Genomic DNA, 24779 nt, shown 5'->3' with positions numbered 1-24779 from the left:
TATATATGTGGCTGGCTGTATATATATGCCTCTGTGTACAGCATGTGTGTATGAGTATATATCTGGCTGGCTGTATGTGTATGCCTCTGTGTACAGCGTGTGTCCCTGTATGAGTATATATGTGGCTGGCTGTATGTGTATGCCTCTGTGTACAGCATGTGTATGTCCCTGTATGAGTATATATGTGGCTGGATGTATGTGTATGCCTCTGTGTACAGTGTGTGTCCCTGTATGAGTGTATATGTGGCTGGCTGTATATGTATGCCTCTGTGTACAGCATGTGTGTATGAGTATATATGTGGCTGGCTGTATGTGTATGCCTCTGTGTACAGCATGTGTGTATGAGTATATATGTGGCTGGCTGTATGTGTATGCCTCTGTGTACAGTGTGTGTGTGTGTGTGTGTGTATATGTCCCTGTATGAGTATATATGTGGCTGGCTGTATGTGTATGCCTCTGTTCAGCATGTGTGTATGTCCCTGTATGAGTATATATGTGTCTGGCTGTATGTGTATGCCTCTGTGTACAGTGTGTGTCCCTGTATGGGTATGCCTGACTGTTTTTGTACATAAGACTGTATGTAAGTGCCTGTTATATAGCCTCTGTGTGTCTCTGAATGGTTATATATGTGCCTGTGTATATGTAACTGTATGTATCTCTATGTATGTCTATGTCCGTATGTGTATATGGGCCATATGTGACTGTGAGCCAAAACAACATAATTCCCTGCAGTGCACATTTATGTGCTGGGGGAGAATTATGATATTTTATGGGGGCTGGTAGGGGGTTTTGTATGCCAGGGCTGCTTTTTAGTGCCAGTCCGGCCCTGTCTCCCTCTCTGTTCAGTTGTATCCGCAATTGCGGATACAACTGAATAGACTTTTGGCAGGAGCCCCCTGCTCCCTCTCCTGCCTCCGGGACTCCTCTTCTGTGTAATACAGGCCGAGCGCTTAGGTCTGCCACCATACACAGAAGCCAGACCTGACCAGAGGAGGACAGAACCCCAGAAAAGGGCAGGAACCTGGACAGGTGAGATTATTATCCCTAGAACTATAACCCCCATCACGCCCTGCTAACAGTCATGATAGGAGTTGTAGGTTGCAGCATGTGGCTTTCCAAGTTGCAGGACTACACCCCCATCATGTCCTGCTGACAGGTTATGATGGGAGTTGTAGTTTTTTGGCTGTCAAAGATTGGTACACAATGATTAGAGAATGAAACAGTACAGTCCATTCATTATAGGGGCAGTGGTACAGTACATGAGGGGGAGGCAGTGGTACAGTACATTAGGAGACAGTGACACAATACAAGAGGTGGAGGCAGTGGCGCAGTACATGAGGAAATAGTGACAGTCCATTAGGACATGGTGCCATATTAGGGGGTTTCACCTTAGATTGATTTGATATAAAGTTTTTTGGCCTCTGACTGCGCCCTCATCAGACGGCATATGGGGGCCCCAGGCTAAAATTTTGCACCAGGGCCCATCAGCCTTTAGCTACGCCCCTGAACAAGACCATTGTTTGAGGACGTAACTATTCCAACTCACGGCCGTGGATCTCAGTGCGGTCCCGTACGGAGTACTTATTTCAGCCAAATTGAACTTGATTTTTCGATCCAAAAGGTTCTGTGAGTTTTATTGGGCTGGGCGAAGATTTCCAAGTAAATGACCTGCCTCAGATCGCTTCGAATTAAGCTAGGAAGCATAACTGTACTACGGGCGTATGTTCACGGTTTGCACGCATCCGGCCGCATGTCTATTTTTCCCACGGCCGTAGTTTCAGCCGCACATGTACGGCGACGTACGAACTACGGCCGGAATCGTACGTAGTGTGAACATAGCCTAAAGGTACTTATCCCAGTCTAAGTAATGTACTAATGCTTTCATTAGATATGTTCTGCTTATAATAGTATAATATATATATTTTCTGTTTGTTTGTTTTTAGTTAATAAAGTACATTAAAAAGGCCCATTACCAAAGGGACAGTTCGCATTTCACTGACAAAGAAGAATGGTTAAGACCGCTGCATATTGTAAACTGGCTGACGGAATACTCTGGACCAGATTTCTTAATGTACAAGAAACTGGTTGGAATATTTGATGCATTGGATCCAAATCCACTGAATGTTACACCAACAATGATAACATGGAAACACAATGTGGTAGATTCTAATAGAAAAAAAATAATCTAAAAAAAAAAAAGGCCATTATTTTTAAAAAAATAAGTTGTATAAACATGGCCTAAATGCAAAAATGTTTGCAATTTCTGAACGTATATTGAAACATATAAGAATGTTTCATTACCTAGATATTTTATCTTCTCACTTATGAAATAAAATATGTCTCTGTAACATTTTAAGACAAATCTATTCTGTTTGATACTTCTAGATGCCAAAGGGCCAATGTAATGAACGCTGTCCGGCAGGAAAAATGAAGGTTCTCGGGGAAGGATATCACATCTGCTGCTATAACTGCACCTCATGTCCAGATGGAGAATTTACAAGTATTACAGGTAATTTTCTCTTGGCTTAGATGGAATACAAGGACAGATAGACAGCGTAAACCCTATCGCTATCCACTGCCCCCCCCCCCCCCCCAACTATTCCTGGCAACATGCCAGCCCAACCCTAGGTGGTCAGTGACAAATGGGCACCTGTCCCTATGGTGGGTAAGTGAAACATAGGACAAGTGTAACGACTGGAGGTAGTGGATCAGAGTAGCTTACACAAGCGATGGTATCTAAGCCACACCAGGGAGCGGAGTCTAAGGGGCCGCTGGTCTTCTCCAGAGGCAGGATGGGCTTGCTGCGGCAGGCGACCCCCAGGTCGCTACCCCTGGCGCGACTTGCTTGTGTAGGTGGCAAGAGAGGCAGGGTACAGAATCGTGTGACGGGGACGTAGTCAGGAACAGGCAGAAGGTCAATGCAGGCGGCAAGCGAGACAGAGTCGTGGTACGTGAGCGGAGGGTCTGATACACTGGAATCACAGTAATAATGCTTTCTCTGATAGGCTAATGGCACTATAGATCCGTCAAGGAGAAACAGGAAGGGGCGGGGACGCATACGTTGGCTCAGAGATGCCGGGATGCGGCGGTGCAAGGAGCAGGCGCCGGGAGCTGGAGGAAACACTGAAGCAGCAGCCCGGGGGGACACAGGAGAGCTGCAGGGACAGGCCGAATGGTGAGTGCCGGCGGCCATGACGCGGGGGTGAGCACGGGCGGCCGTGACAACAAGACAGACAAACACAATAAAGAATTGTCAAGGAGATACAGGTAAAACCAGAGAAGTACAAAAACAGCTGGCAAAAACTAAGGTAATAAGGAGAGGCAAAGAGGTTACAATACCAAGCAATCAAATTCAATTCGAAATATCAGCTCGAGCTACAAGCAACATCCAAAAACACAAGTGGACTTCTTATGAGATGTCAGAATCTCAGTCCAGAGCATGAGTGGACCAGCCCTCTGACATCCAGAACACACAGAACACAGACTGTCAGGGAAGAGGGATAAGTGGAGAAGGCAACTGCCCATCACTTCTCTGTCTAAAGCATCTGCAGCCAGGCTAGGGCTAGAAGAAGAAACCAGACAGGTGTAGTGGAACCTGTCAATCACCACACAGCAAGTGCTGGAATAAAACAGAGTTCAGACTGGTAGAAAACATGCACCTTAAATTATGGCTAAAAGAGCAGTCTTGGCTGTACTTTACCGACAGAGGACTGCACTAAGGTCTGAACAGTCGCGGAAATAACAGTGTAGCTCCTTTGCTGTCTGGTGTATTCTGGGAATTCCCACCCTTCTCCATACACGGTTAGGGTATAAAGGATATTGTTACCTACCCAATAGTAGGAATTGAATTAATATACTTTTCATAAAAAAAAAGTAGTACTTATTAATTGTGATCAAAAATCATAGACATCAACTATACATCAAAAAGACATATACGATTTCTAAACTCTCTCAAGACAGAAGAACAGTGCAGAAACTCAAGAAAAAAGTAATGAGGACTAGATTAATCTGCATCTAAACCACATCAAGGTGTTTACCCCCTCTACAAAACCTAGAGGGGTTTATCACGAGGCTTGCAATCAGAATTAATCCTCCATGGTTGCAGTGCTGCTCATATGCAAAGAGATATGTCACAATGGAAGAAGGAAACTTACCCTTAATTTTGGTTGCATAAACCCCTCTTTGTTTTTGAGAGTGGAGAAATGCAGCATTCCTGGCCAGATATGTGTTATTCGACGTTAGCCCTCAGAAGGAGGTGTGGAATTTCCAATGGTAATAGTCTTTAGATGGAAAGTACACACTAGGTTCTCATACAGCTTGTGGCTATGTTCACACAACGTATATTTTCGTAAAACCACAGCCGTTGTCCAACGGTCGTGATCTATATGGAGATATACAGCCCATTGCTGCTTAGGAATCCCGGCCGGAGCGTATACACACAGTATAAGCTCTGACCAGGATTCCTAGTGGCGCCGCAAACAACTGACATGTCAGTATTCTGCGGCCGATATTCAGTGAATAGCGGCCTTTAGAAAACCATGTTAGTGCTTACTATTGAGCGAGCGGCTGTGGCCGCACGCTCCATAATGTGCTGTGAGGAGTTTTGATGCGGGCGTGTGCGGATGCACCTACATCAGAACTGCAGTACCGGCCGGGATGATCTTTTCAGAGACCAGCCGTTCCGTGACCCGGCTGGGTCACGGAACGGCTGGTCTTCTGCTGTGTATGCACATAGCCTGTCACCGCATGATTTGAGGTTGACAGAGTTTACCCAATAATATTGTTTAGGCAGATCTAAAACAAACTAAAGACCCTATTACATGAAACGATTATCGTCCATATTCGGCTTACAGCCAATAATCATCTTGTGTAATAGAAGGCAACGATCAGCCGACATGAACGATGTTGGCTGATCGTTGCTGTCGTTTGTCTTTCAACATGTTGAAAGACAAACTACTATGATAGCAGCAATATGCTGCCCTCGCTCCGTGGAATAGTAGCGACGGCAGCAGACTGCTGCTACCTGTTATCTAGCGATCACCCAGGCAGCCCCCTTGTGACCCCCACTGTACTCACATGCTCCCAGCCTACGTGCCTATGGCCATTGGAAGAAGGCTGTAGTCAAGACTCAGGGTTGATGGGTGAGGTACCAACCAGTGATAAGTGAACCTGTGGATATTCAGGTTCAACCAGTTAATTTGAAATCAGAAGAAAAAAAAAGTTTGACGACCTGGAATTTTACCAGAACTTTGGACCACAGAAATTGGCTGTAAAAATGGAAGGAGTAGTGGGCTGCAAATGCAACCAAACATAGCATAACAACAGGAATAGCTAATTCACATTTCAATTAATTCAATTTTTAAAATAGCTGACTGTAAAACTGCAACAAGTGGCTAATACAAAGATTAAACTCTTGCAACCTTTTGCAGTGTGGAGAGTGGCTAGGAGCCCAATGGTGAGGAAACAGAGTATGCAATGGAGTGATGATGAGGTTCTAGACTCCACATAGACTGGAGCCCATGAGATTCTGGAAGAAGAGATGGTGGCCACGCAGTGCCAGCCACTCAGTGGCCCGTAACAAGTTGATTGGCTGATACAGGCCACTGCGCCTGACCAATCAGCCGTCAGCTCAGCAGCCCTTTAATACCTTACATTGCAAAGCAACAAACACGTGGGTTTGTGCAAAAACTCAAACTCGGCCGTGCTAACACCAAAAGTCATTGGCTCTATATTGTATTCAGTGGTGGTGCCCTGGCTCTTATTCACTTCAAGGAGCAATGGCTACAGCAATCCTACAGTTGATCCTAGAGAACCCATTAGTGATCGCAAACACTAACATGAAAAAAAAAAAAGAATGATCGTGATCGGTTCGTGTCCGATGAACATTTATGAACAGATAATGAACATACAGGAAGGGCACGGAGCGGGCGCAGTATAGCGGAGGCCCTGCATGACTGGGTTTAGCTGGGACTGGGAGGAGGTAATGAAAGGGTTAAGCGAGTGGGAGAAGAGAAGGTGTGAGGGGAAGGGGTCAAGTTAAGTTCAGGGATATTAGCAAAGAAGGGGATTTGTTGCAGTCCCTTACCAGAGGAGGAGTCCGGAGTTCTGAACAGGAAGAGGAGCCACGTGATCTTCAGTGCACGCCGGACCAGCTTCAGTGAGGAGAGGAGGCTGCGCGGTTCCATGGCTGACCAGGCGATTCTTCGTTCCCTGAGGAGCATGGTGGAGGAGAGAGGGGCTGCGTGGCTGCAGGAGCTTTCCGCTTTCCCCGCCGCTGATGGCATCGACGCCGGGCCCCTCGGCCCCCCTACTGTCCCGGGAGCGGCGGCCGCGCAGGAGCCGGCCGCCAGTGCGGCTCAGTCCCTCCCCTGGCCCTAAAAGACGGCGGCGAGCAAGGAGCCCCTCCAGGGACCCTCCGGGCGGCTCTCGCGGGCGGGCTCCGGCCACCGCTGGTGAGCGTGCCGGACGGAATCCATCGGCTCGCGCGGGCCGGGGGTCTGGGTCTGGTGCCGCTTCTCTGCTCCCTGTGTCCTCTCCCGGTGGGGATGCTGCTCCCCGATCGACGAGGGCGTCCCGTCGCGCCGGGAGCCCCCAAGGGGACCCTCTGGAGGCTGCTGGTGGGCCTGCGGTGGCTACACGGGATGGCCGGGCCAGGAGGAATCCCTCGGCGTGCTGGGACCGGGGTGAGGGGGAGGAGCTGTCTCTGCTAGCCTCTGCCTCTGCTCCCCCCTCACCCCCGGCTGCACGCAGGACCCGTGCGGCTGCATTGCCTGTCCTCCCCAGCGGCAGGGCAGCCCGGCGTTTGAGGGCTCACAGGAGTGAGCAGTGTCCTTCCCCTGCCGGGGTTGGGGCCGCTGCTGTGGCCGAAGCTGAACGTGGGGGGGCAGGAGCCCCTACATCTGTGACCGCCGGCACACGGGCGGGAGCCGGAACTCGTAGGCGACTCCGTGGAGTCGCGGCAACGGCTCCTCCTGATGACTACACGGGACCAGAGGCAGGAGAAGTTACGGGGCTGGCTAGTCCCAGGACGGTCGGTGGGGAGGTGACCGCCCCGCGCGCCTCCTTCTCGGGGTCCTCGGCATCTGCGGGTTCCGATCGTGGATCGGGGGACGAGGGCCCGTCTCTTCGTGGATCCGGGTCTACGGCTGTTCCGGCTCCGGGCCAGAGGCAGCTAGGTGAGTCACAGCCTTCTATGTTGTCCGCTGCTGTGTCTTCTGTGGGGGGGGGGGATATGCGGGCTGTCCTTCCTTCTACTATCTCTCATGCTGGTGTGTCAGTGTCGGATGCTTGGGTGGGGCAGTTGCTAGCGGGGGTCAGTACGTTCTTGGGTCGGTGGGGGGCAGGGCCGAGTGTGCCGCCTCCGGTTGGTGCATGGGTGGGACCGGCGGGGTCGGCGGCCTTGCAAGGGTCCCAGGGGTTAGTTGAGTCTCTGGTGCAGACGGGGTTGGGGGCGGGGGGCTCGGTGGGCGCCCCGTCGGCCCCTACTTCGGTGACAGCGGCCTCCGCCCCCCCGCTGGATTCCGTCCGTTTGGATGTTGCAGCGAGGGGCGAGGTCTATGTGTGTTTTGATGGCCCCTTGGGGGCGCATTTAAAACAGGAAGTGAGGGAGAAGATCTGGAAGGACGAATACGTCGAGATTTTCTCCCTTCTTCCTTTGGAGAAATTTAATTTGGACAGGGTTAAAATCACAGAGTCTAAGAAGGAAGAGGAGGAGCGGCGGCGGTATCGCCTCATTCCTCGTACCTTCGCCAATTGGTTGCAGGCTTTTGCCATATTGGCCAGCGTGATTGGGGAGAAGGCTCCTCAGAATTGTTCGGGCCTGTTTTGTTATTTGGATTCTGTGGGGGAAGCATATAGGGTGTATGGAGGGACGGCCTGGCTCCGTTATGATGAGCAGTTCCGTCAGCGGAAGGCGGTCCGTCCCTCCATACGCTGGGATCATAAGGACATCAGTCTGTGGATGCGCCTTATGGTTGCTGCTAGAGCGCCTCAGCAGCCGTTTTGGGGGGGGGCCGGGGGTTCCGCTGATTCACAGGGGCCCTCGGCCTCACGGCGTCCCGGCTGCTGTTGGCAGTTTAACGAGGGGCAGTGCCGGTTTCCGGGCACCTGCCGCTTCAAACATGAATGTTCTCACTGCGGCGGTAACCACAGCGCAGCGAAGTGTTTCAAGAGGGCCAGAGGTGGTCAGCCGACGCTGCTGGTAAGAGGGGCGACACCGGTGAGGGTCGAAGAGATGCTCCCCTATCTAAATAGGTATCCCGATGTGGAGGCGGCGCGGTTTTTGGAGGAGGGGTTTCGGTGGGGGTTTCGTATCCCGTTTGTGGCGGAGGCGCCGGTTTTTCGGCCGCGTAACCTGAAGTCGGCGAGGATGCACCCTGCCGTCGTGACGGACAAATTGCGTAAGGAAGTGGCATTGGGCCGTGTGGCCGGCCCCTTTCGGGCTCCTCCTTGGCCTCACCTGAGGGTGTCCCCCTTGGGTGTGGTACCCAAGAAGGAGCCTAACAAATTTAGGTTGATTCACCACTTGTCTTACCCTGTGGGTTCGTCGGTAAACGACGGTATCGCCGACGAGTTGTGTTCGGTGTCGTATGTGTCCGTGGATAAGGCGGTGTCATGGGTGCGCCGCCTCGGCCCAGGGGCCCTTATGGCCAAAACGGATATTGAGGCCGCGTTTCGGTTATTGCCGGTTCATCCGGAGTGTTTTCACCTCTTGGGATGCATGTGGGACGGTTGTTTTTACGTGGACCGCTGTCTCCCAATGGGTTGTTCGATTTCTTGTGCTTATTTTGAACGTTTCAGCACTTTTGTGGAATGGGTTGTACGGGAGGAGGCGGGGGTCCGGTCGATTTTGCATTACTTGGACGATTTTTTGTGCATCGGCCCCCCGGGCTCCCGTTGTTGTGCGGTTTTGTTGAGTACTCTGGAGCAAGTGGCGAAGCGTTTTGGCATCCCGCTGGCCCCTGAGAAGACTGAAGGGCCTACTACCATGATCCGTTTTTTGGGGATCGAAATCGACTCTGTGGCTATGGAATGTAGGTTGCCACTTGACAAACTGGCGGACCTGCAGAATTCGGTGGGGGCGTTGGCGTCAGCGAAGAAGGTTCGCTTGCGTCAATTGCAGTCCGTTCTGGGCAAACTGAACTTTGCCTGCCGGATTATCCTGATGGGTCGGATTTTTTCAAGGCGGCTGTCCTTGGCCACAGCTGGGGTTCGTAGCCCGTTGCATTTTGTTCGGTTAACGTGTGAGCTGAAGGAGGATCTGCATGTGTGGCTGCAGTTTTTGGCGCGGTACAATGGGTGGTCCGTGTGGCAGGACGACTGGATGGACAATTGTGCGCTGGATTTGTACACTGATGCGGCTGGTAGTGTGGGTTTTGGGGCGTACTTTCGTGGTCAGTGGATGGTGGGTGACTGGCCGGTTTCGTGGCGGGATGCTGGGTTTTTAAAGAATCTAGCATTGCTGGAGTTGTTTCCGATCGTTGCGGCTGTGGAGGTTTGGGGGGAACAGCTGGCGAATAAACGGATCCGCTTGCATTGTGATAATCTGTCTGTGGTGAATGCTATCAATTCTTTGTCAGCGTCCTCTCCTCCGGTGGTGCGTTTGTTACGGCGCTTGGTGTTGACTTGCCTGTCTTTGAACGCATGGGTGGTGGCGGAGCATGTGCCGGGAGTGTGTAATTCAATAGCTGACGCTCTTTCTCGGTTTCAGTGGGACAGGTTCCCGAGGTTGGCGCCGGAGGCGGAGCAACACGGGACCCCCTGTCCTCACGGTCTCTGGGAATTGGCGTTCGGACAGCGTTAGATCTGGTGAGGAGGTCGGTGAGTTGTAGTGCCTATAGTGCCGCTTGGAGGGATTGGTTGGGTCTTTGTGCAGAGGTGAGTTGTGATCCAGTTGCGGGTGATGTGTTGACGGCATTGTTGTTTTGGTTGGGTGATTCCTTTGTAAGGGGGGTCTCCAAGTCGAGAATGCGGGGTCGGTTGACGGGGTTGGCTTTTTGGTTTAAACTGTTTCAGGTGCATGACTGGACTAAGCATTTTTTAGTGCGTCAGGCCCTGAAGGGGTATGGGTCTCGGGGGACTCCGCCGGATGGGAGGAGACCCGTGTCGTTTGCGCTGCTGCTGGATATTGTTGAAAAATTGGGTGGTGTGTGTCGGGGCGAGTATGAGCGCCGATTGTTTGTTGCAGCTTATGTGTTGGCGTTTTTCGGGGCGTTTCGGGTAAGTGAACTGGTGAGTGTTTCGTGCAAGGCAGGGGGCGGTTTGCAGTTCGGTGACGTGCATGTGGGGGAGGGGCAGGTGGTTTGTGTGTTGCGTAGTTCTAAGACGATGCGTGGGGGTAAGAGTGTGCAGATTGCTTTGCATAAGGTGGCGGGGTGTGCGGTTTGTCCGGTGGGGTGTTTGCTGAGTTTTTTAGAGGTCAGACCTGGGGTTAGCGGTTCGCTGCTGGTGCATGCGGATGGTAGATCTCTCTCTAGGTTTCAGTTTGTGGCGGTTTTCAGGAAGGTGTTGCAGTTTTTGCGGCTTCCGTTTGCTGAATTTAATTCACACTCCTTCCGTATTGGGGCCGCGACTGAGGCGGCGAGGTGGGATCTTCCGGAAGCAGTCATTAAGCGTATCGGGCGTTGGGAGTCTCGGAGGTACCGCCTGTACGTGAGGCCGCAGTTGCTGTGTGATTGATGACTTACGGGGTTTTTTCCTGTCCTCTCTTTCTGTCTAGCTGTTTGGGGGGGGGGGGGGGGGGGCTGGCTGCTGCTTGGGTTACATTGTGTTTGGTTTTGTTGTTTTGTTTTCCAGCTGCAGCGGCGTGTCTGGTTTGGATTGTAGGGCACTCCTATGTGCTCAGGGGGGCCAGGAGGGCAGGTGTCAACGGTCGGCAGTTGGGCTTCCCGAGGAGTGAGGCTCTAATTAAGTAGATTGGGGTCGGGGGCATGCTATGGAGCGGGCTGCTGCCTGAACTGCATTTCCACTCTAGACTGGATCGGGCTCCGGATGTGCTAGTAGTCCATGTTGGGGGGAATGACTTGGGAGTCCGGTCCTCCAGGGAGCTCATCCGTGACATCAAGTTTGATGTCCTTCGTTTATGGTCCTTGTTCCCTGGCATCATCTTGGTGTGGTCGGAAATTGTGGCCCGTTCACATTGGCGGCATGCTCGCTCGGTTGACTGTATTAATAAGGCCAGACGCAAGGTCAACCAGGCAGTGTCTCGTTTTGTTACCAGAAATGGGGGGATTGCGGTGCGTCTCAGGGACCTTGAGGGCCCGGGCAGGGGGCAGGTGCTGGAGGACGGGGTTCACCTTAATGGGGTGGGCACTGACATTTGGTGTTTGGGCCTTCAGGACGGTATTGAGAGGGCATTGAGGGTTTGGCGGGGTTCGCATGCTTAAGGGGTCAAGCATGCTCTCCGTGGCATAGGGAGGTCTTGCAGGGCACTTAAAGTGGACCTGAAAATGGTGGAACCATCATAGGTATGGCTCTCCTTGTTTACAATTGTTAACTGGTGTTAGCAAAAAGTGTGGAGTGGTGAGTTGTGGTGTTCCCTTTTGGGATAGGTCCCTGGGAACGGTGGAGTGATCTAGCAGTACCATTTGACTTATTGTCAGCTCCTGAGTCGGCGCGGTGCGGCTAGGGGAAGATGTTAGTTTAGTTGGTACTGCTTTGCAGGCGCCCTGCCAGACCTCCCTACCTTTATTAGTCAGATAGTATTTCAGTTAATATTTGTTAATATTTGATAATATTTGATAATGTTTTTGATACTTGTTGATGGGTTATTTATTGTTCTGTTTTAAGCACTTTAATAAAAGGAAGGCTGTTGTGGCCGTTTTATTCCAACGCTAATCTGGTGTCGGTGAGAGTCTGTGTATTAAAGTAAAAGGGAAAATGGGGGGAGGCGCGTTGGGAGGATGGCCAGAGGAGGGGTGGAATTGGTTGGGGGGTAGCCAGAAGGAACTCAGCAATACCCTTAGTCAAGGAAGGGCACGGAGCGGGCGCAGTATAGCGGAGGCCCTGCATGACTGGGTTTAGCTGGGACTGGGAGAAGGTAATGAAAGGGTTAAGTGAGTGGGAGAAGAGAAGGTGTGAGGGGAAGGGGTCAAGTTAAGTTCAGGGATATTAGCAAAGAAGGGGATTGGTTGCAGTCCCTTACCAGAGGAGGAGTCCGGAGTTCTGAACAGGAAGAGGAGCCACGTGATCTTCAGTGCACGCCGGACCAGCTTCAGCCCGCCCGCCCGCCCTTATGTAGCAAGCCAGATTTGCGATGGTGGGTTGGGTGTGGGTCTTTTTGTTCCTGATTGTCATGACAGCCTGGCATAGGGAGGTCTTGCAGGGCACTTAAAGTGGACCTGAAAATGGTGGACCCATCATAGGTATGGCTCTCCTTGTTTACAATTGTTAACTGGTGTTAGCAAAAAGTGTGGAGTGGTGAGTTGTGGTGTTCCCTTTTGGGATAGGTCCCTGGGAACGGTGGAGTGATCTAGCAGTACCATTTGACTTATTGTCAGCTCCTGAGTCGGCGCGGTGCGGCTAGGGGAAAATGTTAGTTTAGTTGGTACTGCTTTGCAGGCGCCCTGCCAGACCTCCCTACCTTTATTAGTCAGATAGTATTTCAGTTAATATTTGTTAATATTTGATAATATTTGATAATGTTTTTGATACTTGTTGATGGGTTATTTATTGTTCTGTTTTAAGCACTTTAATAAAAGGAAGGCTGTTGTGGCCGTTTTATTCCAACGCTAATCTGGTGTCGGTGAGAGTCTGTGTATTAAGGTAAAAGGGAAAATGGGGGGAGGCGCGTTGGGAGGATGGCCAGAGGAGGGGTGGAATTGGTTGGGGGGTAGCCAGAAGGAACTCAGCAATACCCTTAGTCAAGTAGAAACATACATTTCTGTCTACGCACATGCGTAGAGATTATCAGGTGCAAAGCGCAAAGTATGCAGTTGCGTACACATTTGTTTACGCATTTCATTCGCATTCATTTCTGTACAGATTGCATACAGATGTGCCCAGATTATCAGATGCGTTGCGTATTTTCGCAAGTTCGAATATGTTCTAAAATTTTCATTATAACCATTCCGATCATTGAACAAATTGTTCGTGATCAACAAACATGAACAATTAGCGTCATGTTCGTACGAATATACAAACCTTTACGAAGATGTTCGCCCATCACTAGGACCCATACAATTAGGCAGAGCAGCTTCATTCCCCAAAGAGATGGTGAAAATCTGTGGGCTAACTACCCTGTTGATTAATTAAGAGAGAAAGTTACTCCCACAGAGCTCCCAGTAACAGCCAGTGTGCCTATAGCCAGTGTAAAAGGCAAAAAAAATGGGCATAAAAATTATAGTTAAAAAAAAGTCCAAAATAATATTTTGATTTATTTACTTATAGCAGTATCTCAAAATAGCTTACCTCTTTATAGCTCAAAATGCTAAAAAATAAGTTAATTTTTTAAAAATTGTTATTATTGCTCATCAATAATTATACTGTTTTTATAATAGCTAATTGTATGTATATATATATATATATATATATATATATATATATATAAACATTGATTTGGTAATTATGTTTTCCAGACAGTAATACTTGTGAGAGATGTCCTGACCATGAATGGCCCGATGAGGCTAAAAACCAATGTGTTCCGAGGGATTCTGAGTTTTTGTCCTATGAGACTGATGTTGTTGCTTTAGTCTTTTCCATCATCTCCATATTACTCTCTCTTATAACTTTATGTATAATTGGAATATATTTCTTTTTCCGGAACATTCCCATTGTTAGAGCCAATAACCGGAACCTCAGCTTTATTCTCCTGAACTCTCTCATGTTCAGCTTACTCTGTGTGTTTCTCTTCATCGGTCGCCCAGTGGATATAACCTGCATGCTGAGACAAATCTTCTATGGGGTCTTCTTCACAGTAGCCGTGTCTTCTGTCCTGGCCAAGACCATCATAGTCTGCATAGCATTCAAGGCCACCAGACCTGACAGCTCCTGGAGAAAGTGTGTAGGGGTTAAGCTTCCTTATACTGTAGTGTTGGTCTGTTCATCTATTCAGATCCTGAATGCAGTTATCTGGTTGTCACTGTCTCCTCCATATCAGGAGTATAACCTGGATTATCCTGGGAAGATCATCATTCAGTGTAATGAAGGGTCAGTCTTGGCCTTTTACCTCATGTTGGGTTATATGGGGTTTCTGGCAGCGGTGAGCTTTGTTCTAGCTTTCCTGGTGAGGACATTACCTGATATCTACAATGAAGCCAAGTACATCACCTTCAGCATGCTGGTGTTCTGCAGTGTCTGGATCTGTGCCATCCCGGCCTATCTGAGCAGTACAGGGAAACACATGGTCACTGTAGAGATATTCGCCATATTGGCCTCAGGGGGAGGAATATTGGGCTGCATGTTTTTACCGAAATGTTATATTATCTTGATAAAGTCTGAAATGAAGAATACAGAAAAAGTGATAAGGAAAAATCCTCCTAAAGTAGTTCCTGTAAAGTCGTTGTACAGGATCTAAAGATCTAAGAATCGTTCTAAAAAACTAAAACTTTTGTTTACTATGTTCGTTTACTACTGTGATTTTTCTAGTAATTTGATGTTCCAGACAGGCGAAGTTTATAAACATCTGGTACTTATATTTCGGAGTGTATGAAATTTGAAGATATTACCATTCCCACAGTGCACTACTCTGTCATCTAAGCTCAATAAGTATCCACTACTGTGAGTAGAGAGACAAAAACGAAGTAAGACCCTTTTTGAATATTTTCCCAGCTACCAAATGTGCGTACTGCATGTGCCAAATTTGTTATCAAATGTTTCAGGTATTGAATGCCTGTAAAGGACAGACTATGATAAGGGCTGATAACAGAGAACAATTGAAAACAGATACCATATTTGTCCAGCAAAGTAAAAACTTTTACAAAAACATTCCCAGAAAACCAGTGTTCTTTTTTGAAAAATTTAGGGTTAAGCAGTTCAATCGTTATATTGATCATATATACTGTGATAATGGATGAGAATAACAGGTAATAATTGCTTTATACATCCATCAAGGTCAGGACCTTTGCAAAAACCTTGCTAAGTTTGGAGCCACAAAGTTCAGATGTGTGGAAACTTTCCCTAAGGTACCTATGTGTAAGTTGGATGTTTCAGGGAGAACTGTTTCTAGCACCGGACAGGATGTATGTACAGAGGCAAGGATTCCAGTCGGATTCCGTACTCTGTGCTTCTGTTCTCTGCTGGGTGATGCCACTATCTTCTGATACTTACTTTCCCAACCCAGGGAGCTCACTCAGCAGACCAGCAGTAATTGATTGCACCTCCCAACCCACCTCCCCCCAATCCTCTCCTCCACCCTGGACTACACTCACCAAAGCCAGCAGGCACATCCTCCCTGTGGCTCACGGGCTGGAGAAGAGAGGAAGAAGTGAGAAAGACCTGCTCCATTCATGCCCGGATTTGGTCAGTATGAAGTTTTTATCCAACAAGAGATTAGAGATGATCGAACATCAGAAAATCTTAGGTTCTACAGAACTCGAACCATGTCGAACCTTACGCATTTGATTCCGGATGCCTTCCTGGTCCGTGGGGAATGAGGTGACAGCCCGGTACCGCCTAGAATTCTAGGTAATAGGCTGAATCCCGGAATTCCAGGCGGTACCTGGAACTAAGTTGGTGCGCCCCCTGGTTACTAAGAATGGCATTGGTGAGTCCTTGCTCTCTGTCAGGAGACGGGAGCACAAGCAGGCAACAGCTCTTGACAGAACCCCCCCCCCCAAGGAGGGGCCTCCGAACCCTCAGAAGGGCCCCCAGGTTAGGAGGGGTATGATAGATGGAACTTATTCACAAACCCAGGAACATGAAGGTCTTAAACAGGTACCCAGGTGTGCTCCTCCGGACCGGACCCCCTCCAGTGTACAAGATATTGCAATGAGTTCTGCACCCTATGGGAATTAAGTATCCGTTCAGCTTCAAACTCTAATTTCCCCTGGACCACCACGAGAAGGGGTGGAGAATGAGCAATTATAACAGGAACATATTTCTTTAATGCCATGTGGAATAAGACTGGTGCAATACAGGATGAAAACGAATAGAACAAGGAAGTTATAATCTGAATGAGATGGGATTTATGATTTTCATGATGGTATAAAGTCCAATAAAACGAGGGGAAAGCTTGGCTGAGGGAATTCGGAGATCAAGGTTTTTGTTGATAGCCATACTTTGTCCCCTACCACATAGTCTGGACCAGGACAACACTTCCTGTTAGCATATTTAACCTGTTTTTGTTGGGCATGTTTTAGAGTTTTAAGACTCTTTGCCCAGACTGTGCACAGTCAGTCAGCAACCTCTTTAACTGAAGAGAATCGAGTCTCATGGCATGAAACTGGTACTTAGTGTGAAAACTAGTAGTTACAATAAAAGAGGGACAGTCGTGTCAAGGCACTCTCATGGTTATTAAGGGCAAATGTGGTAAACTGAGGTCAACGGTTATGTGGCCAGAGGGAACTAGCAGGAAAAAAGATGGGTGTGGTAAGAATTCAATCAGCAGACCAGAAAGAGTAGGTCTTAGTTCACCCAGTGTTCAGAGAAGTAAAGATAAAATATAGAATACAAACACAAAACCATACCATATACAATGTGTTACAGGCAATTATTGATTTCCAGGAGTATTCAGTGTGCTACTGGTTATTAGAAAATTATAGAAGTTTACAGTATACTGCATGTTACTGGTTATCACTGATTTCTAGGAGTATACAGTTTGTTACCAAATAGTCCTAATGTCTAGGAGCAGGTCTAGATGCCTAGTGATGGATTTCACCAGGTTATTCTTATTTTTTCGGTGAATGGTTGAGCATATAAACCTCTCCTTATGATATCTTGTGCCTGTTTGCCTTCTAGGGCTATGTTCACACTACGTAATCTTCCGGCCGTAGTGCGCTCCGTGAATATGCGGCCGGAAACTTACGTAGTTAGCGTACAATGCAAAGTATACGATCCCGGCTGCACAGTTCGCACTTCGTACGAATGTACGCCCGGATCGTATACGGCGACATAAGAAATGAACCAGACCATCGTTTCCAGCCGGAAGGCTTGTAACTTACGCCCGTAGCGTATCCCGCGGCTCCGTACGAAGTGGTGATTTCTTAATTTTTCCGCTCTTCTATGCCGATCCAAAAGGTTCTGTGGGGTGTCCAGGGCTAGGTGAAGATTTGCAAGTAAAAGACCGCTGTCAGATCGCTTCGTAGGGGGCTCAGGAAGCGTAAGTAGACTACGGGAGTACGTTCGCAATGCGTACGCATTGCGTACACACTGCGTACGCATCCGCCCGCACATCGAATATTCGCACGCCCTTGTTTCAGCCGTACATGTACGGCACCGTACGAAATGCGTACGGATTCATACGTAGTGTGAACATAGCCTAAGTCTGTAAGAGCCATGATATAGATGTGAATGAGTGACTCCACTTTTTATGTTATTTTCTGAAGATGTTCCTTTTGTTGGTTTTGTGTGTGACCTTCTGCATTTCTGAGATCCATCACACTGCCGCACAATGTCATCTGAGAATGAAGGATTATATATTTGACTACAAATATTCTCAGGAAGGAGATTTCATTATCGGAGGCATCTTCACTGTACACACCAATGTGATGACATTGTTAGGACCAGAAAACTACTACTCTTTTACTAAAGATTTCTGTTTAAAGTAAGTACAAGCCATACATTTGCACAGCTACGTATTGTGAAAGTACGCCTGTAGTCTACTTACGCTTCCCGAGCCCCATACGAAGCGATCTGACAGCGGTCTTTTACTTGGAAATCTTCGCCTAGCCCCGGACACCCCACAGAACCTTTTGGATCGGCATAGAAGAGTGGAAAAATGAAGAAATCACCACTTCGTACGGATCCGCGCGATACGCTACGGGTGTAAGTTACAGACTTCCGGCCGGAAACTATGGTCTGGTTCACTTCTTACGGCGGCGTATACGATCCGGGCGTACATTCGTACGAAGTGTGAACTGTGCGGCCGGGATCGTATACTTTGCATTGTACGCTAACTACGTAAGTTTCCGGCCGCATATTCACAAAGCGCACTACGGCCGGAAGCTTACGTAATGTGAACCTAGCCAAAAACTGTACATGTCCTTATCCCTTATGCGCAGACTGCTGGGTCGTGAACCTTAAAGGGTGTCTGAAGTTCCAGGGCAAGAAGCTTCTCCTGTAATGTTACTGAATAGATATTTACTGACTTTTTCCACTATATCTCTTAGTGCACGTGTCTTAAAATGTCTCTTTGAAAAGTCATACAGTACGTTATCTTTTTTCTTTCTGTAAGTTACAAATTGAGGATGAAAACAAGTACAATAATTTCAGAAGAATATGTGATAGAAAGAAAACATAATAATAATAATAATAATAATAATAATAATAATAATTTTTATTTATATAGCGCCAACTGATTCCGCAGCAATTTACAATTCTTGGGGTACGCACATAGACAAAAAACAAGGAGGAGTGAGGGCCCTGCTCGCAAGAGCTTACAGTCCATGTGGAGAAGGTTGGAGACAAAAGGCAGAGGTGTAAAAGTGCTTCCCTATTACTATGGTCCGCCCATCTTTATAAATAGGACAGTGCAGGTTGGATGAACCAGTCACTAACCAATCATGCCTGTAAGCTACAGGTCTAAGTGCTCGGTGTGTCTGTGTGTGTGTCTGTGGGGGGAAAGGTAAAATGGTGAAGCTCGGGTGAAATCCTGAAGATGGTAGGGAGATGTGCTGATTATGGAGGATGTTAGGTGTAAGTCATTAGAGGAGCGTGGGAAGTGTGGTGGACAAAGATGTAGGGAGGTACAGCACTGTGGGGAGCTTTGTGGGTGAGCAGGAGCAGTTTGGATTGTATTCTGTGCTTAATAGGAAGCACAGGGGGGAGACATCGGTATAGTGTCTGGACAGGGATATTAGCCTGGCTGCAGCATTAAGAATGGACTGGAGAGGGCAGAGTGGAGAAAGAAGGTCAATTATTGGGAAATTTCAATAGTCTAGACAGGAATGAATCAGAGCGAGAAGGATCAGAGTGATCAAAGAGGTAGAAGGAAAACCAGGAAAGAGTCCTTGAGGCCGAAAGAGTGGAATATATGGAGGAGCTGGTGGTCTACAGCAGTGATTTTCAACCTTTTTTGAGCCGCGGCACACTTTTTATACTTAAAAAATCCCGGGGCACACCACCAACCAAAATGGCACAAAATGACACTAAACAGTACATATTATACAAATAGTTAATAATATAGATTCTAAATGTATTTATACTCACTCAGTGTGAAACCTGGGCCTGTTTTCTTCTCCCCCTGTGCTTCTCTCCTGTGCTTCTCTCCACCATACTTCCCCCTAGTTCTCCCCCATGCTTCTCTCCCCCATGCTTCTCTCCCCCGTGCTTCTGTCCTGTGTTTCTCTCCACCATACTTCTCCCCCCTAGTTCTCTCCTGTGCTTCTCTCCCCCATGCTTCTCTCCCCCGTGCTTCTGTCCTGTGTTTCTCTCCACCATACTCCTCTCCCCCCTGCTTCTCTCCACTAAACTTCTCTCCCCCCTGCTTCTCTCCGCTGTTTCTCTCCCCCATCCCCATGTTTCTCTCCCCCATTGTTTTCTCCTGTTTCACAGGGGCACCATAATTTGGGGAACTTTCCCCACGGCACACCCGACCATGTGTCGCGGCACACTAGTGTGCCACGGCACACTGGTTGAAAATCACTGGTCTACAGTGTCAAAAGCTGCAGAGAGATCCTGGAGAATCAGCAGAGAGTGGTTGCCTTTAGGCTAGGTTCACACTATGTAAGCTTCCGGCCGTAGTGCGCTCCGTGAATATGCGGGCGGAAACTTACGTAGTTAGCGTACAATGCAAAGTATACGATCCCGGCCGCACAGTTCGCACTTCGTACGAATGTACGCCCGGATCATATACGGCGCCGTAAGAAATGAACCAGACCATTGTTTCCGGACGGAAGGCTGTAACTTACGCTTGTAGCGTAACGCGCGAATCCGTACGAAGTGGTGATTTCTTCATTTTTCCACTCTTCTATGCCAATCCAAAAGGTTCTGTGGGGTGTCCGGGGCTAGGTGAAGATTTCCAAGTAAAAGACCGCTGTCAGATCGCTTCGTAGGGGGCTCGGGAAGCGTAAGTAGACTACGGGCGTACGTTCGCATTGCGTACGCATTGCGTACACATTGCGTACGCATCCAGCCGCACATCAAATCTTCGCACGCCCGTACATGTACGGCGCCGTACAAAATGCGTACGTATTCATACGTAGTGTTAACATAACCTTAGGGTGGTATTCAGTGATTAACGATAAACAATCTCAAATGACCGCTATGAAGAACCCTATTGCCCTATTACACAGAATGATGATTGTTGCCTGCTATTATATGTAACGATTATCGCTCAAATCTGAACAATAATCATCCTGTGTAATAAGGCCCTCACTCCTCATGTATGGATAATTATATGTATATCTCTGTAATGTCTGATTTATGTCTATGTATGCACCTCCAGAATTGTAAAATGCTGCGGAATCTGTTGGCGCTATATAAATAAAAATTATTATTATTAGATTTAAGAGTAAGGGCAGTTTCTGTAGAATGGAGAGGATGGAAACCAGACTGAAGGGGGTAAAGAAGAAAGTTTTCAGAGAGATAGCAGGTTAGGTGTTAAGAGTTTAGAGATAAAATGGAAATTAGAGACAGGTCAGTGGTTTTGTGGTAGTGGTTGGCACCCACATTAGTACAGGGAAGGGTAGAGGTCAGTAATGACTGTACAGTGTCTAAAGCTGTGTTTACACGAAACGATAATTGGCCCGATCGTACGATTAACAATGTCGGAGTAACAATTTTTTTTTTCACAATGGTCAGCGTTTAGACGGTACGATATATCGTACAGAAATTCGCTCTGCGATTGTTTTGTGATCGTTTTGCAATCGCTTAAGCCTATCTCACACATTGGTTAAATCGGCGAACGACTGTTTACACGGAACGATCTGTGAATTTTTTACGAACGACGATTTTGGAACATGTTATAAGATCAGAATAACCGTTTTACCGTTCGTCGTTTGATCGTTCGCAGCGTTTACATGTACGATTATCGTTCGAATTCGATCATTATCGTGCGAATTCGCATGATAATCGTTCTGTGTAAACGCATCTTTAGAGTTGCTGAGTATTGATGGTCCCCAAGTATCTCTATGTAAAGAGATTGCGATGTTAAGAGGAGGGTCAGAATTTGTGACCAACAAGGAGAGAAAGTTGGTTAAGTTATAGTTAGTAAAGTGGGAAAATACGAGGTCCAAGGTGTTCCCAACCTTATTGGTTGGAGATTCAGAAAGCTGAGAAAGGCTAAATGAGGAGGTTAGAGATGGAGATTGTGTTGTCAATGGGAATGTTAGTCACCCACGATGAAAGCAGAAATGTTAGACGATAAGTAAAAATTTAAGGAAGTCAGGTTGAGAAGTGATCAAGAAAGTTACAAGATGAGCCTGGGGAAGCAATAGATGACTGCGACTCTCGGGGAAAATGGGCAAAAGAGTCATATAGTGTGAGCTTCAAAAGTGGAAAACGTGATAGTAAGAGTACAGGTGGAATGACCTGGAAAGAGCAGTCTGGGAAGAAAAGTACATTCACTACTCCATCATGCCTGTTCTCAGGGAAAGGTGGAAGCCACTTATTTATAATAGTGTTTCAAAATAGCTTACCTCTTTATAGGTCAAAGTGTAAAAAAAAAAAGTAATATTTTTTATTATTGCTTATATCGCTTATATCACTTATTATATATTAAGTTTGGTCGAATGAGGCTAAAAACCAATGTGTTCTGAGGGATTCTTGTCCTACATGTATGATGCTGTTGCTTTAGTCTTTTCCATCATCTCCATATTTCTCTCTCTTATCATAGGCTGGGTTCACACTATGTATATTTGAGGCTGTATTTGTGAGGCTGTATAGCAACCAAAACCAGGAGTGGATTGAAAACACAGAAAGGCTCTGTTCACATAATGTTGTAATTGAGTGGATGGCCATCATTTAATGGCAAATATTTGCTGTTATTTTAAAACAACGGCTGTGGTATTGAAATAATGGCCGTTATTTACTGTTATATGGCGGCCATCCACTCAATTTCAACATTGTGTGAACAGATCCTTTCTGTGTTTTCAATCCACTCCTGGTTTTGGTTGCTATGAGGACCTGACATGAGGACCAAATACAGCCTCAAATATACATAGTGTGAACCCAGCCCCCAACTGTATTTATAATTGGAATATTCACAGTATTCTGGAACATTCCCATTGTCAGAGCCAATAACCGGAACCTCAGCTTCATTCTCCTGAACTCTCTCATGTTCAGCTTACTCTGTGTGTTTCTCTTCATCGGTCGCCCAGTGGATATAACCTGCATGCTGAGACAAATCTTCTATGGGGTCTTCTTCACAGTAGCCGTGTCTTCTGTCCTGGCCAAGACCATCATAGTCTGCATAGCATTCAAGGCCACCAGACCTGACAGTCCCTGGAGAAAGTGTGTGGGGGTTAAGCTTCCTTATACTGTAGTGTTGGTCTGTTCATCTATTCAGATCCTGAATGCAGTTATCTGGTTGTCACTGTCTCCTCCATATCAGGAGTATAACCTGGATTATCCTGGGAAGATCATCATTCAGTGTAATGAAGGGTCAGTCTTGGCCTTTTACCTCATGTTGGGTTATATGGGGTTTCTGTATATTTTGATGATATACTGTATACTGTGATAATGGATGAGAATAGAGAACAACAAGTAATAATTGTAATTGTAACCTTGCCAAATTTGCAGCCAAATAGTTTAGATGTGTGGAAACTTTCCCTAATTTACCTATGTATCAAATCTGTGTTTAGGCAGTTAAGACATTTGGATGTTTCAGGGAGGGCCATTTCTAGCATCGGACAGGACACAACCCCCCCCCCCCCACCACCACCCCCGACCGCAGTTAGCTCAGTATGGCACCAGATCCTCACCTCTCCCCATGTGGCAAGTTTACCAATAAACTGATGTCTGTGCTCCTGTCGCATATTCTATGGTGTGCTACACAGAATTTACTTACTGAAGCAGACATTTCAGTCTGATGCCGTACTCTTTCCTTCTGTATTGTGCCGGGTGATGCCACTATCTTCTGACACCCCAGCCACTCCCCCTTCCCTCTGGAACCAGCAGTGATTAATTGCACCCCCAACTCACCTCCCCCCCAATCTTCTCTTTAACCCCCCAGAATACACTGACCAGTGCCATTGGATGTGATCTTTCCAGCAGGCCCATCCTCCCAATAGCTCACAGGCTGGAAAAGAGAGGCAAAAGAAAGGAAGATCTGTTCTATCAATGCCTGGATTAGGTCAGTATGAGGTTTTCATCCAACATAAGATATTACTGGAACTACAACCCTCAGCACATGATCTATTAATGGGTGCAGTCCATACACAAGTAGATAAAGAAAGATAATGTCCAGATGTTATGGATGCACCTCAAGAATGCTGTCATATTGACTGTCTGTTCCAAATTACAAGTTATAAGTTTACACTGAGAAACAAACACCCTGACACATTGATGGTTAAGGTGGATCTCCTTTATTCAAAGATTGCAGCCAGTTTATATATTCTGATGGATTCTGGGCTTGTGTCAATACTTCATTAGCTGAGGTAAGAGAACAGCTTTTTGCGTAGCATTAGTGTTTACTTATGTAAGCTTTAAGGAGTGTAAAAATCCGTACCTGAGCAAAAGGTCAGCACCATATTGCAATGGCTTCACTAAATATACAAAATATGACATCCTTAAAGGGGTTGGCCACTTTATAGTAAAATTGCTCAGTGTACAGTATTAGTAAGTGTACTCACTGTATATACTGACAGCAGCTCCCTGTGTACCTCATAGAGCTAATATCAGACTCTCCTCCTCCTCCAGGCTGGGCTGCCCTGCTCTGTGGTGTTTTGGTCCATAAGATTGCTGACATGGAGGAGCATGTGACCAAGCCCCGCCCCCCAGTGTCCACCACTGAGCCTGTATATGTCTATGGAGAACACAGTGGACAGGGCCTGGTCACATGCTCCTCCATGTCAGCCATTTTGTGGACTGAAGCAAAACAGAGCAGGGCAGCCCAGCCTGGTGAAGGGGGGGTCTGATTTTAGCTCTATGAGGTACACAGGGAGCTGCTGTCAGTATATACATTGAGCACACTTACTAATACTTTGTACTGACCTATTTTACTATAAAGTGGCCAACCCCTTTAACAGTCCCCCCTTTGAAACCATTATCATAAACAGATGACCTTTATCACTCTGTAAATATGCTAATAATTTGATCCACTATGTGTGTCTTCTGGGTTTTTCATCATATAAGGGACAGCCTGTGTCTACCAGATAGGCTACCTTTTAAGGGACTTATACATAAGTCAGATTCTAGTCTATTCCTTTCTAATATGAAAGGTATGGGGGTGGCACCGCTTCTTCTTTCTTCATTGGCTTCAGGCTTTTGGATTCTTCTTAATCACCTGAGAAGGTGAAATCGGCATACAAAGATAGAGTTGCCTCTTCAATATTTGGAATGGCTATAACATCTGGCTGTTCCTCAAAGACGTGTTGTTGTTCCGCCTTAAAAAATATAAGCATCAAGTTAGTTTCAACCCCTGATTCACCAGCCTTTGATATAGGTCCCCATAAAGATCTGATAGAGAAGTTAGTGAAAATTGATTTAATCCATGTTAATTTGCTGGATTTGAGGTTGGCTCATAG

At 47.2% G+C, this 24779-nt stretch overlaps 1 protein-coding gene across 7 annotated transcripts in view; it reads left to right on the top strand.

Moving 5' to 3' along the window:
• The window catches only part of LOC138797254 (vomeronasal type-2 receptor 26-like), a 209974-nt gene that overhangs the window by 38476 nt on the left and 146719 nt on the right, over positions 1-24779 (top strand). For 4 of the 7 annotated variants that reach the window (XM_069977149.1, XM_069977148.1, XM_069977150.1 and 1 more), the window contains exons 2-3: positions 1944-2159; positions 2386-2509. In XM_069977149.1, coding sequence (XP_069833250.1) covers positions 1944-2159; positions 2386-2509 — 340 coding nt within the window. Of the gene's footprint in view, positions 1-1943; positions 2160-2385; positions 2510-3005; positions 3412-13574; positions 13655-24779 lie in introns of those variants that run through there. The other 3 variants (XR_011363908.1, XR_011363907.1, XM_069977152.1) reach the window with 3 other exon arrangements.

The sequence above is a fragment of the Dendropsophus ebraccatus genome, chromosome 7 (assembly GCF_027789765.1).
Source record: "Dendropsophus ebraccatus isolate aDenEbr1 chromosome 7, aDenEbr1.pat, whole genome shotgun sequence".
Taxonomy (NCBI): Eukaryota; Metazoa; Chordata; class Amphibia; order Anura; family Hylidae; genus Dendropsophus; species Dendropsophus ebraccatus.
This window is presented reverse-complemented; position numbering and strand designations above follow the sequence as displayed.